The sequence below is a fragment of the Gymnoscopelus microlampas genome (assembly GCF_963454915.1).
Source record: "Gymnoscopelus microlampas genome assembly, chromosome: 22".
Classification (NCBI taxonomy): Eukaryota; Metazoa; Chordata; class Actinopteri; order Myctophiformes; family Myctophidae; genus Gymnoscopelus; species Gymnoscopelus microlampas.
The window spans coordinates 17,718,773-17,732,671 of record NC_139959.1 but is presented as its reverse complement, the minus strand read 5'-3'; the positions used below and the strand labels follow the sequence as shown (position 1 = coordinate 17,732,671).

General features: G+C 39.9%; 1 protein-coding gene across 3 annotated transcripts in view; it reads left to right on the top strand.

Moving 5' to 3' along the window:
- LOC311039173 (collagen alpha-1(XV) chain-like) overlaps positions 1 to 13,464 on the top strand; it is a 110,781-nt gene extending 97,317 nt beyond the window's left edge. For 2 of the 3 annotated variants that reach the window (XM_084048838.1, XM_084048839.1), the window contains 10 exons: positions 4,793 to 4,830; positions 5,042 to 5,131; positions 5,923 to 6,067; positions 6,264 to 6,328; positions 6,817 to 6,945; positions 7,689 to 7,736; positions 7,940 to 8,002; positions 8,482 to 8,679; positions 9,839 to 9,954; positions 10,474 to 13,464. In XM_084048838.1, the coding sequence (XP_083904964.1) occupies positions 4,793 to 4,830; positions 5,042 to 5,131; positions 5,923 to 6,067; positions 6,264 to 6,328; positions 6,817 to 6,945; positions 7,689 to 7,736; positions 7,940 to 8,002; positions 8,482 to 8,679; positions 9,839 to 9,954; positions 10,474 to 10,675 (1,094 nt within the window). In that variant the 3' untranslated portion in view covers positions 10,676 to 13,464. The remainder of the gene's footprint in view (positions 1 to 4,792; positions 4,831 to 5,041; positions 5,132 to 5,922; positions 6,068 to 6,263; positions 6,329 to 6,816; positions 6,946 to 7,688; positions 7,737 to 7,939; positions 8,003 to 8,481; positions 8,680 to 9,838; positions 9,955 to 10,473) is intronic. The other variant, XR_014600132.1, reaches the window with a different exon arrangement.
- Positions 13,465 to 13,899: the final 435 nt, after the last annotated feature.

Here is a 13,899-nt window from a genome sequence, read left to right as displayed (position 1 = left end):
CTATCTCGACTCCACATTTTGATCAGGACTTGGGCAAGGTTTGACCTATAACATTGTTTAGTCCTTAATTTGAATTAAGGTGGAAACATTAAACCAATTATACTTAGGCTCCCATCAAATCATGGTGAAATTAGCAGTGGTCACCAACATTTTTTTTAAATGATAGGGCCTGTAATTTCTCCCGGGTTACATCCGGTACTTATAGTTATTCTGTCTCTTCTTTGTAATATACCTACCATATGGGATAACATATGCAAGTATAATACTTCGAAGATAAGAAAACTGGGCTTACATATATATCCTCCAGTTATTCTGTCTCCTCTTCATAATACACTTACATATGTTATCCCATATGCAAGTACATTACTTTGAAGATAAGAAACTGGGGCCACATACGTAACCTCTAGTTTTAATCGTCTGGCAACAGACTCTCATCATTTAATAGCCTAAGATTGTTTCCTAAATAGACGAATACAACTTTGAAATCATCAGGATAAAAATTAGAGAACTTAAAGTACATTACAATTTGAATCCTTATTCGAAAAGTTAAAAATGTTAACAGCAATTTAGCATGTAATTGTTTAAAATCTACACATTTTTGAATTAACCCCATAAAATGATGACTTCACGTTGAAACTCAATTCGATTAAGTCAGAACTTTGTCATAATTAAACCATCGTATGTAGTTGTTCTCTTAACAATTAACGAATCATGGCTTTAGATCGACAGAATAACGACCATGAATTCAAAATCAAATTACATTAACTCAAAGGTAAAATTTGGAATAATCAAACAATCGCACCCAGTAGTTGCATGTCATTCATTTCAGAATTTTGGGCTCATTTGAAAGCCATGTAGCCACCGTAGGCTAGTATAAATTAAAGATTGTCCTGATCAACGTTTACTAACTCAGCTGTGTTGGGGATCAGAGGCTGAGATTGATTGAGATCAAATGGGAACTCGAATAGAAGTTTTGTCTGCGGGAATAGATTGGCTACAACCATCTTGAAACTTTTATTCAATAAATGATCAAAGTTCCTATGCTTGTCTTCAATTTAGGAGTAAGTCAACAACATTTAAGCTGATCGGTACTGATTGTCTCAGTCCTAGTACTCTACGCCACAAGTATCACAGTATCACGACATTCAACAGACATGCTTATGTCAAACACAAGCAGGGAAGGAGGAGGGGTGGTTTCTTGTCATTCATTTCCACGCCTGAATAAACATTTGGGTTTGCTACAGAGCTGAGTGGCAGAGCACTCACATGAAGTTGTAAAACTCCCCCCCCCCCGGATGACTGATGACTGGTACTCTGTTTTAGTTTCGCAAGCTGGTCTTGCACCATTTCTTGCTACTCACATAGGAGATGCCATTTTGCATTCAGTTAGAAAAACATCAGAGGTATTTTGAATGGGACACAAACACCCCCTACCTCCGGAAATAGTAGCCTGTAATTGCTACACAAATGCACTTTGAGGGACAACATCTCATGAGGAAGGAAGCCTTTTCATTCCCTCAGATTAAAGGTAGGGGCTTCACTCACCGTCCAAAGTGCTTAAATCACAGTGGGCTTTACCTATTAGTCCATAAAATTCAAGAGGGCTGTTTACTCTTTGTCTTGAATTGTTTGGAAATGAGTAGGTGTCTTATTGGAGCCCATGTGACTGAGATTTCACCCTGTAGACTTGGTCAGCCAGTCAAGATGAAATCACGGGCCAGTTGGAAAAATAAAGCAACTAATTATTTTTTATTTTTCCTTCTGGTCTGTAAGCTATATTTGGGATTCCCAGTGAGCATTAAGCATTATCATAATGATTCACTCGAATTTCCCCGTCCCTTAAGACTGTATTAAACAGCTTGAGAGGTGTACTAGAGCTAAAAAACCCGCTTATGGTTTATTAACTCAGTCTGATCTGTAAGCTATATTTGGGATTCCAAGTGATAAGTAAGCATTATCATAATGATTCACTCGAATTTCCCCTTCCCTTTAGACTGTATTAAACAGCTTGAGAGGTCTACTAGAGCTAAAAAACCCGCTTACTGGTTTATTAACTCAGTTCAGTTTAGACCTAATTTCGCACTTGGTTATGCTTAGAAACCATTACCAAATTTGTCAGGATTAGAAGGGATCTCATTATCTAAGTAGCTAGTTTAGAAAAGTTTGAACAACCTTCAGAGTGCTGAACCCACATTTAAGCAAAACTTAATTCGTTTCCCGGGGGAGACAAAAACTCTTTTTACTGTGTCTCGCATTCGCTCCTGCCGAAACGTGGGTGACGTCAGTTTTAAAAGGGCGGATCAACTTGCACACAGATGTTATCAGCATGCGGTTTAACTCAATATTTCCAACAACTGCTTAAAAACAGTTCTTAGGAATCTTGAGGCTCTTACTTCTGCTAAATGCTACTCAACTCAGCTGTCCGTCTACTGGGGACAGCAGACCGGATTGTTTCAGCACAGATATAGTTATGATCAACTTAATTCACTAAACTTGATTACGAAAAAAAAAGAAAACAACAACAATAATTGGCCTATTATTATTGTTATTTTTACCCGAGAAAAAAAAAAATATGATTTTTTTTTTTTTTTTTTTTTTTTTTCAAAAATATTATTTTTGATATCTCAGTGTTTACAGTATTGGGATAAGAGTCTGCCGAACCGCGGGGCACCACCTGTAGCAAATATGCCTACTTACTGGTCGTAACTTCAGCATGGTACAGGACGTAATAATCCATAAATCATATAAATATCATTTATGAATTATTACAATATATATAATATATTGAAACTTACGTCACTGTAATAGTAACGTGAATTCTTGTCAGACTTGCAATAAATATCCCAATAGTATTACTGTAAACAGAGAAATAAGAAATGACACACGCCTTCTTAATAACCGTAGTCTCCAAATTTATTAAGGTAAATAACTACACAAAATTGATCCAAAATGCCAATGCATTTCCTTGTACGTCATAACTAAGTGATCTATGTGTTCTTTCATTCAACGTTTAATGACAGGCTGGTGCTGTCATCAAAGGTCATGACTTAGACCTATTGTAGATCATATTTTGAGAGAGGCCGGTATGTAACACCTTCTCCATCAATATATGTCAACTAGAGGACCAGTTAGATAACTTAGAACCAAAAGCAAAGTATTAGTTCACCCACTGAAATGAGGGCTTAAGTTTAGTAGATAAAGTGTAACATAGGATATCGTGTGGGAGAGGAAAGAATTGAACAGAAATTAACTACCACGCTGCCTGGAAAACTGACCTATCATGGGGCCCTTTAGGAAGAAAGAGACCGACACATACACACAGCCTATCGTCAATTATTTGCCATAATGTCATGTTCAGAGTCATACGACCTGGGAGTCCTTTTGTGACAGTCTTTTTTCCAGAGTCCAGTGAGCGGTCAATGTCTGCCAGGGGTGGTGGGAGAGCTAGAGTGTCCGGGCGCTGCGGCCCTCACCCTTTCTCCCCCCCCCCCCTGGGCCTTTGGGATCAAGTCAGGCTGGGTTGAGGAGTAGCAGAGATGAGAAGCAGGAAGAGAGTGAGAACTGGCTGACCAGTGCTTCTTATAGTTAGAAGGAGGAGTCTCCATCCTTCTTGGCCCATTGGGGGGGCGTGTTAGAGGCAGCTGTGCGGGTGGCCACTTCCCTTATTACAGTATGAAAACTACATTTCTCTGCTAACTTTCTTGGGGACCTTCTACTACTACATTCGGCCGGATATTGGAAATCACGATGAATTTAGAATTGTCTAGGTACTAGACGTGAAGGCTTTACGTCAAATAGAAAGCAGGATAAGCATCAAAGTGTAATTAACAAGGAAAGCATCCCTTTAAAACACCAAAGTACATATTATTGTTGTGGTCACAATACAGGACAATAATTATATATATTTTAACGTCACAGAACATAACACGTAATCAGTTTATTCACATTTCTTTTGCTCACTGATACTTGTGTGTTCCGTGGGTCTGTGTGTATGATATTGTGAGCGCTTGCCAAGACATTCTTCCAGGTCATAAAAGTTGCAGGTTACATCCTTATCTTGAAGGTTCAGGACAGAGAGCGAGGGAGAGAGAGAACCAACTAGGAAGTGTGTCTTTGCAGACATTCAAGTGAGCAATAAAGGTCTCTCCTTATCTCAAAGCCTGTTGTATCCTCAGGGAATCTGTGTTCCCTCTGGATGAAAAGGGGGGGGGTGGGAGAAGATGAGCCAAGGGGTCCATTTGGTTATGACAACCGAAAATCATTTTAATTAGCTTTCTTATGTCCATACCTTGGCCGATACTACTACACTTCATATAGATTGTAGTGGAGTAAAAGTACAATATTTTCCTCTGAGATGTAGTGGGGTAGAAGTAAATATATTGAAAATTGTAAATACGGAAGAAAGTAAAAATACCAAAAAAATTACTTAAGTACAGTAATCAGTACATGTACTTAGTTATTTTACACCACTGGGAACACAGCATAGAAAAGAAAAATAAATTCAACAACTGACTTCAAAGCTACGTGCTAAAAAGTAACAAGTAATAACAAGTAAAAAGTAACAAGTATAAATGTATATGTATAAATTAGAAATATCTAGTGGAGTAAAAAACGAAATAAAGTACAGTTACTTGAAAAAATGTATTTAAGTACAATACTCACGTATGTGTACTATTTTACTGTCCACCACTGTTCAATGGAAATGATGATGTGGGGGAGCAGGGGAGTTTGATCATCATTGGTTATTATTTAAATTATTATATTATAAATAATTTGCTTTGTCTCCTGTTAGATAATGCAGGTCCCTTTGATGCTGCCAGTGGTAGTTTGGTAAGTCTGAAAAAATATAATTTCAAACATTTTAACATTTCTATTTGTTTATTTTGCTATATGGCCCATGTGCTTGATGTAAAACAAAAATGTGTGTGTGTGTGTGTGTGTGTGTGTGTGTGTGTGTGTGTGTGTGTGTGTGTGTGTGTGTGTGTGTGTGTGTGTGTGTGTGTGCGCGTGTGCGCGTGTGTGTGTGTGTGTGTGCCAACAGGGGGAGAAAGGGTACCAGGGCGAGAAGGGAGCGGAGGGGGAAGCTGGGTTACCAGGGCATCCAGGTATCCCTGGGCGACCAGGGCCAGTGGTGAGTCACATTTAATCAAAATAGAAGAGTAGCCGGACATCCCTACCTCCGCACATTCCTGCAAGAATGTATTTATTGGGACATTAAAGGGGGCGGCCATAGCTGAATGGGTAGAGAGGCCGCCTGGGAAACAGAAGGTCCCAGGTTCCCTACCCGGCCATGTGTCGAGGTGTCCATGAACAAGACACTACCCGTAACTGCTCTGGGTTGCAATTTCATCAAATCAGTACCCATTTATCAGCTTTAAATTGATAGTGTTCCAGTTAAAAATGTGTCTGCTCATTTCTTTGTGTCTTCCAATTTCACTTGTTTATCCTGTAGGCTATATGATGGATGAAATTGGTATGTTTACTAAAGAGCTGGAGAGGCACTCTATTGCAATGCTTACCATCAGAATATAGAGCAATTTAACACTTATTTCAACAAAGAAATATCACTTAAGGTCCACATTATTATCATTATTATTATTATTATTATGAAGAAGAAGAAGAAATGTATATTTCGGCAGCTAATCTGCCTTCATCAGGGTTTCTATAAGTTTGACTGCTGTTACATGTAAATTGAAGGAACCTGTAACTTGGGGGCAGAACACATGTACTCTTTACACAATATCTGGAATGCATCTTTATAGTTTGAGACCCACTTGTACTTGAGGTCATGTGATCACACACTGCTGTAGCTCAGCGGTTCTCAAAGTGTGGTCCGGGGACCCCCAGGGTTCCTCGAGGGGGTTCCTATCCACACAGGTGCAGACAATCAATGTAAAAGCTAACATTTGAACTCTGTTTCAGGGACCTAAAGGAGACTCTGTGCTGGGGTCCCCTGGCCATCCCGGGGTACCTGGCTCCCCAGGGGTCCCAGGCTACGGCAGATCAGGTACTCCTGGCCCTCCTGGACCACCCGGCCCACCCGGACCTCCGTCCAGATACGGCTCAGGTATTCAGCCCTGCATTAAAGTGGAAAGATGATTGTGGCACAATTTAAAAGGCGAATAAGAAAGAATAACTTAGTTGCTCGCCTGTGTTGCATACCAAAAATAGCCGATCTATAAGCTCACAACCTGTAGATCAGCTATTTTCAGTCAAGTCAATCAATAATCTACAGATGTGGTGGTGTTGTTTTTGTTTGACAGCTGTGAACATTGCTGGACCTCCTGGACCTGTTGGACCCCCTGGACCTCCTGGCAACTCTGCTGGTGTAAGTGAACCTGCCTCTGATCTCCATAGGTAGACATATTCTGCCCACAAATCAATCAGGACTAAGAAAATATCCAAAAGGAAGGTAGAAACAGAATGGGAAAAAATTGCATTTGCAATCGAGTCTGATTCACATATAGATTGTAGAGATGAACATTACCATAACATCTTCAAACAGCTGCTTTGACGGAATCACCGATCCGAACCGACTCCACGCAGTGCGCCATATGCCCTTGTGTCCTCTGCTATACACGTGCCGAGTTTGAAGTTGATCGGTCGGGCGGTTCTCGAGATGTGTAAAGGACTGATACACTCACAGCTATGCACACACACACAGATGTTGTGAATCTATAGAAGGATATGAAGTGTTCTTTTTATTAAATAAACAATGTTGGCTGTTCTTTTCAGTCATGTAGTGATGGGATATTAGATAATAGTGAGTGTTCTATAAGTGCTGCCTTTTGTAAACCGTCTCTTGTTGTCTTTTAGCTGCGGACGTTCTCGACCAAGGAAAGCATGATGCAACACACGCTCAGGGACGCAGACGGGACTCTGACCTTTGTCTCCGGAACAGCAACGTTGTTCATCAAGGTTCCTCAGGGATGGAAAGAGATCCAGGTATGTAGTAATGCACTGGAGGAAAGGAATTTCAGCAACACTTACAGGAATGCAGAAAAACAACTTCATTCAGAAACCTACACATTCCGGGCATATGGCCTTCATCAGAGTTGAAGGCTGACCATACACCTTGCTACTGGATGAATGTGTACTTAATGGGAATACACTGACAGCTGCTGTCAGTGACTAAAAGCTGCAGCATACTTCTTGCGGAAAACAAAGTTTGGCGAGGTCATACGAATAAAATGACATAATCGCAATGAATCGCTCTTTTTGGCGTTTCTTGCAACCTTCACAATGTTTTCAAACTAGTTAAACATCACAGCACCACAATTAGATCCACAATCACCATTCCAGCACGGTATACAGTGGGCGGGGTTTAACGTTCAGCACTCAAAGTGGAGTCGCACCGACTATAAAATAATTGTGTCCAGAGAAATGGTTTGGTTTCAGAAGGAAACCAAATGGACTTGTTTTGTATGTATGCTGCCAGCTTAGGTGCCAGGACACTACAGTATGTACCAACATTAATTATGAGTGGGGTATTAGCTAATGATGATAACTGGTAATGTATGTCTTTATACTACCAGCTTTCACAAGATCAGTTTGGTCAGTCAGTCTATATATTTTACAAACATATATTTATATATTATATGAATTTAGTCTTTGACTAAGTACAAACAAGGTAACAGACACGCATGTGATAACATTTTAATGTTCCTGCTTTGTGTTTATTTCCACAGCTTGGCAATCTGATCTACCTCCCAAATAACATCATTCCACAAGACGAGGTATTGTACATGTTCATATAATGGATAAACACAACTTAATTCCCAAACATAGATTAATGTAGAACTGTTTCCAAACCTTGATAAACTGATGGCACTTTTATTTGTATTTCAACCTGCAGCCCAATAAAATGTCTATTCTGTTCACTGTTCATGTTGATTCACAGCCAAAGTTTGAATTGAATTTTTCTATTGTACATGTTCAGCCTCGACCGGCACAACACACAAGAGGTGCCGTAATGGAAAGAATACCTTCAGTTAAAGACAGGGTGAGTCCGAAAACACTGTGGCTTTGCTCATCTGCTTTCCTTTCATGCTGTACAATACTTCTGGATCTTGATGTGTGTCGTCTCATTCTTTCATTCTACTATTATATCTCTTACCTATCTCATCTTATAAGCCAGTGGCTCTCAAACATTTTCATGCCAAGGACCCCCAAATGTATGTGTATTTGGTCACAGACCCCCATTTGAAAAGATTTTGTGCCTCATAAAAGAGGACTTAAAAACAATATGTCGCTAATCGCTATGCCACATGTTCTGAGCTTGTACATCGGCTATTTTCGAATTGCCAAAAGCTCAAGTGTTTAAACTCTTCCTCATTTTGCTGGGGAGCCCCTGCAACCTGCCTCCCCCTCAGAACTCGCTTTGTGAACCAGTGATGTAAAGCGAGAAATGACTCAACAAGACCCAAAGTGTGGTTGTTCCGTCAACACTGTGTGACACCAGCCTTGCTCTGTCCCTCACAGCTGAACCTGGTGGCCCTCAACCAGCCCCACTCCGGGGACATGGTGGGCCTGGACACCGCCGACCGCATGTGTTACGAGCAGGCCAAGGCCATGGGCCTGCAGCCTAACTACCGCGCCTTCATCTCCTCCCACAGACAAGACTTGGTCCACGTGGTCTACCCTGGCTTCCGCAGCACGCTGCCCGTCACCAACCTCAGGGTAAGGGTGGGGGGATTGGCCTTTTAAAATTTAACCTCTTTGACCGATTTTTGTTTGTTTGTTTTCTTGATTTGTAATGTTGCTGAGTCATTTATGAGTTGAGTAATGGAGTATGAAGGAACAGATTAATTCTGACATACCGCTGCTGAACCAGTCCAAACCAATCCAAATTTGTATCATTTTTATATTTTATGTATTTTATGTTTCTACGGTTGTGTAGAGGTCATCTGGTTATTCCAGTCTTTTATTGTAGTGATTTCCCAAAAGTAATTTATAATAAATGACTATTGGGATATTGGGACAACTCTCTTGAACCCAGGATATTGCAAGTGGGCCCCAAAATAATTGACAAAACACTAAGATTTTTAACACATTCCATGCCAGAGGTTAATCTCATAATGTACTCACCAGTGCCAACGTTTTATTGTTGTTTTTTTGTTTTTTTCACGTCGCCATAGACCTTGTTAAAATCCTTAAGATTGAGCTCTGCACTGTTTGTAAGCATCGCGGAGATCTGCCTGGTTCGACCAGTGAAAAACACGTGTCAAACGGAGCCTCCATGTTGTAGTTAGAACGGTTTATGTTAAACAGTGATCAGCAAGGAGAAAAACTACAAAGAGAAAATGGCGTTTCAGTTTCGTCATTAGAACGGAGGCCGACGGGATCGGCAGAACCGGATCCCGAATAATTCCGTTTCCGGTGGTGCTACAATGAAATGTGCCGTATCGAAAATTGAAAAAAGTGCAATGTGAACTTTTTTTCGAAAAAAAGGAAAAAGCACCAGTTGGCGTAGATCTACGCGACTGGCACGTGGCGGCTTTAAATAGGTCTGCGTAGATCTACGCGACTGGCACTCAATGTGTAATGATAATATAACATTAATAATATTAAAACATTCTTTGAAAAGAATCATGATATATTTTTTCTTTAAAACCTTGAAAAATGAGTTTTCATCGTGATAGCAATAAATAGGAACTTAGTAGTACACTATGTTACTGTAGTTCCATTGATCCAAGCCAGAACTCGATCGATTGATAGATCATTAAAATGAACACGCTGGCTGCCGTGTTAGGTGGTCAGATGGTGAATTGCTGTTTTGACACACCCAACAACTGTGTGTATGTTTTAACTCTGTGTCTGTGATTGTTTGTGTTGCCAGGGAGACGTGATGTTCAGGAACTGGCAGGAGATGTTCAACGGCGTGGGAGCACCAATCAACGCCAGGATCCCCATCTATTCATTCGATGGCCGGGACGTACTAGCAGACCCCTTCTGGTCCGTTTATTTGTCTGGCTTTCATTGAGCCTGTCTCTCATTATTGACCATTATTCAACGGCGGTCATTTTAAATTGAATGATTAATGATTAATGATTAACGATTAATGATTAATGATTAATGATTAATGATTACCTGGCTGTCTGTCTGTCTGTCTGTCTATTTGTCTATTTGTCTGTCTGTCTGTCTACTAGGGCTGGACTTAAAATCAATATCACGGTTGTTTCACACTTTTTCTTTGATTATTTATGATTGATTAAAGATTGTAAAAATAAATAGTGAAAATAGCCAATCTACAAGCTCACACGATATGCTGTGAGCTTGTAGATCCGCTAACCAATTAAACTGCTTCTAGATTATTCAATGAATGTACATGAGCTAGATTAAGTCGGTTATTGGTTCTGAATGTCGGTTTCGATATATTTTCGGTTAATTGCCCAGCCCTACTGTCTAGTGTCTACCCAGTTGTCCATCCATCCACTCCTCTATCATGACATTGACTGTGTGTTTTCTCCACAGGCCCCAGAAGACTATGTGGCACGGCTCCAGCAGCAGAGGTCTACGCGTGTTGGACCGCCACTGTGAGGCGTGGAGGAACGACCACGTGTCCATCACGGGCCTGGCGTCCAGCCTCACCTCCGGACAGCTCCTGGGCCAACAGACGCGCAGCTGTTCCAACCAGTTCATCGTCCTCTGTATCGAAACCCATAAAAACTTGTAGAAAACACCCACCGCCCCCCAGAACTAGAAAAACACAACACAGAAACAGTGTTCTGTTTCTGCTCTACACCATTGGTTCTCAACATAGGGTCTGTGGACCACCAGGGGTCCAAATGGACCTTTACGGGTCTTTAACTTGTAGATAAATAAGCATTGATCTTTTTTTTTTCAGTGTAGATTGGGGTTTGAGTAATAATTAAGTTGATTCTCAGCCTTTTTAGTTTCAAAGACCCAGTTTGACATAACTTTCTTTTTTTTCTTCTTTTTTTTACTCTGGGACCCTTATCTACACTGTGAAATCCTCAGTGTTAATTTAACTCTTGAGAGTTACAGACACATAAGGGTCCATTTTGACCGCTGGGTGGTCCCTGGACCAAAAGTCGAGAATCACTGCTCTACACAGTCAAAAAAGCTGTGATTGCGTCCTGTATGTTTAAAAAAAAAGTCAAAGGTCAGAGCTAAGGTTTAGCTTTAATATAAACAGATTGTACTTTAACATTCTACCGAACTGTAAAAAACTGTGCTTTTGTCAGGACACACAACGCATTCTCACACCCCTCGTGTCAAAAGGGTGAGGGGTTTGGGACAGAATTTGATCATGCCTCACAGGGCTCAAGTCCGCTTCTGACAGGGCACCCAAATGTTTTTAGCGGACGCATCAACCGATTGCGAGTTGGGAGTGAGAACAGCTCTTCCGCACCGTGGGCGGAGTGTTTGTGGGACACTGAAAAAATGGCACAAGACAGGGAGATTCCCATCTCGTCAAACGGGTGATGATGCATGGTCAGATTTTGCAACAATTCGTCACTATAGTACGACTTGAGAGTGAGAATATGTTGGGACACTAGACTTTGAACTTGTCTGAATGTTGCTCCACTTTCGCTGTGTAGGGCAGCTATGAGACTTTGATGTAAGTCACTTGGGAAAGGTGTAAATATGCATCGTGTTGATTCAAGACCAAGACTCCATGTTCTTTGAAAGGATATGTCATGTCAGACATGTTGTCCAATGCTTTTTCAGCTGCACTAGTGGTTCTCAACTCTGGGCTAGACTATGCTAATACATTTTCATTTTTAAATGAAAATAAACTAGTGTAGGTGTGGACTAAGACTACTTTCTTAGTTTTCTATTCAATTAGAAAATTGTATTTCAATTAGTTCATTGTTCAGAACATGTTGAATCAGACTGGTTTACCATTCTACTTTGTTCTAAAATTACATCAGTAAATGTTAACTATGGATTTTGAAGCCGTGCTTTTTTAAATGTTTTATTGTATCAATTGCCTGTGTGGTTCAAAAATTGTGAAAGTGTGTTGATTTGTGGAGATTGAACAAAACATGTTAATATAAACATAAGTCTTTGTTTGTGACAGAGCTTATTTTCTTAATTTATCCAAAACCCAATGCAAAAATGGATCTGTGGTGGGACCCCATGGTGGTAATAGCTTCCGGGTTGATGTCTTCTCTGTAGCACTCTGTTAAGGCCAATTAAAGCTTGGAGCGACAAGTTTCGAGTGACAGGTCTCACTACCTTCTGAGATTTGAGGATTCATACTGTCTGCGTCTCGCCGACAGCCTTGCCACAAAATGTGAACAAGGAAGTGAATGTGGTCTTGTGCATCTCTGTGGTAGCTGAGCTTATCTTGTCTTCACCGTGACACCATCGGTGGACGTCCTCCACGACTCATTTTTAGTAGGGATGTCCGATTTTATCGGCCTCCCGATATTATCGGCCGATATTAGCATAAAAATTGATATCGGGAAAATATCGGTATCGGTTTTTGAAAAAAAAAATTTTTTTTTTTTTTTTTTTTTTTTTTTGCTTTATAAATAAGTTACAGGAGTTCTTACTGTATATGGTGTGTGTGATATGAAATTTGAGCTTACCCTAATCACAATAATCCCCGCATATATCGGTATCGGTTGATATCGGTATCGGTAATTAAGAGTTGGACAATATCGGTATATCGGTTATCGGTAAAAAAGCCAATATCGGACAACCCTAATTTTTAGACTCACTTTCTTCACGCAACATGTTGTTCGACACTTGTTGCTCAAAGCATAAATTGGTCTTTAGAGGGAAAGCATAAAAAACTCTGGTCCTGGGTCCCCAAAGGATTAGAGTTGAGAACCACTGAGCAGATGTCGAAGGACTGTTGTGATCCAACTCTGAAGGGTGACATACGTTTTGTTTACAGGTTGTCTTGGAAGTTTTTTCTTACAATTACTTCAATTTTCAGAGGAAATTTAATCCAGGGCCAATTATACACCCCCTCCATCCAACAATGGAACAGCCAGACAACCAGTATTGCTACCAAAGTAATTTTGATGCACTGTATTTCTGTTTTTGTTTATTGTTCAATTTATTTTATTTTATTTTTTGTTTTCATACATCTAATAATGTCACACCTTAGCAGTACTCAGTAGACTATTTAATTTAAATTCAATGATTTATTTATACCATGACCGCACATAACATGAAATCAGAAGACCAAAATTAAGAATGTAATTTATCATTTGTTGTTTTGTCAATGTGACTGTTAATTTTCTTTTCTATTCCACTTTTTGTCTCTTGATTTGTCTGTTTATAATGTTTTTTTTTGTTGTAAGATGTTTATGGATTATTTTGAGGAAATGTTTAGGGGCAGTCAAAACTACATTCTAAGTGTACAGACAAAACAAACAAAAAATAATGTTCATACAAAATTTTAACATTTTCTAAGGCAGAACAGAGAGCATATGTTTTGTATAAATATTGGTGCTTTGTTGAATAAAGTTTTCTTTTCATAAACTCCTGGTTGTGTTTACTTATCAATACATGTGTACATCCATAAAGGATTAAATAAAGATAATTAGGCTATTTCTGGTGTACACAAACACACATTCCAGTCCAAGCACTAGAGGGCACAACATAATTAAGCAAAGTGTTTTACATTTTGCACTCTAAACAGTGGTGAAGAAGTAATCCGATGTTTTACTTAAAGGACGACTTCACCCATTTTCAACCTACTGTATCTTCATATAATTGTATGGTCCTCTCTAATGCTCATGATAAAATTGTAGGCTACCATTTTTTCTACCCCGTCTGTGTCTCATAGGAGGGCTGTGGACACTTCAGAAACCTGCCTACCAGTGACATCATCAATTAGGCAGGTTTTTCTTTTTTATTAACTCTAGAACAATGGCTTCCATATAGCAGCTAACTTTCCAGGAATAGAAAGCCTGC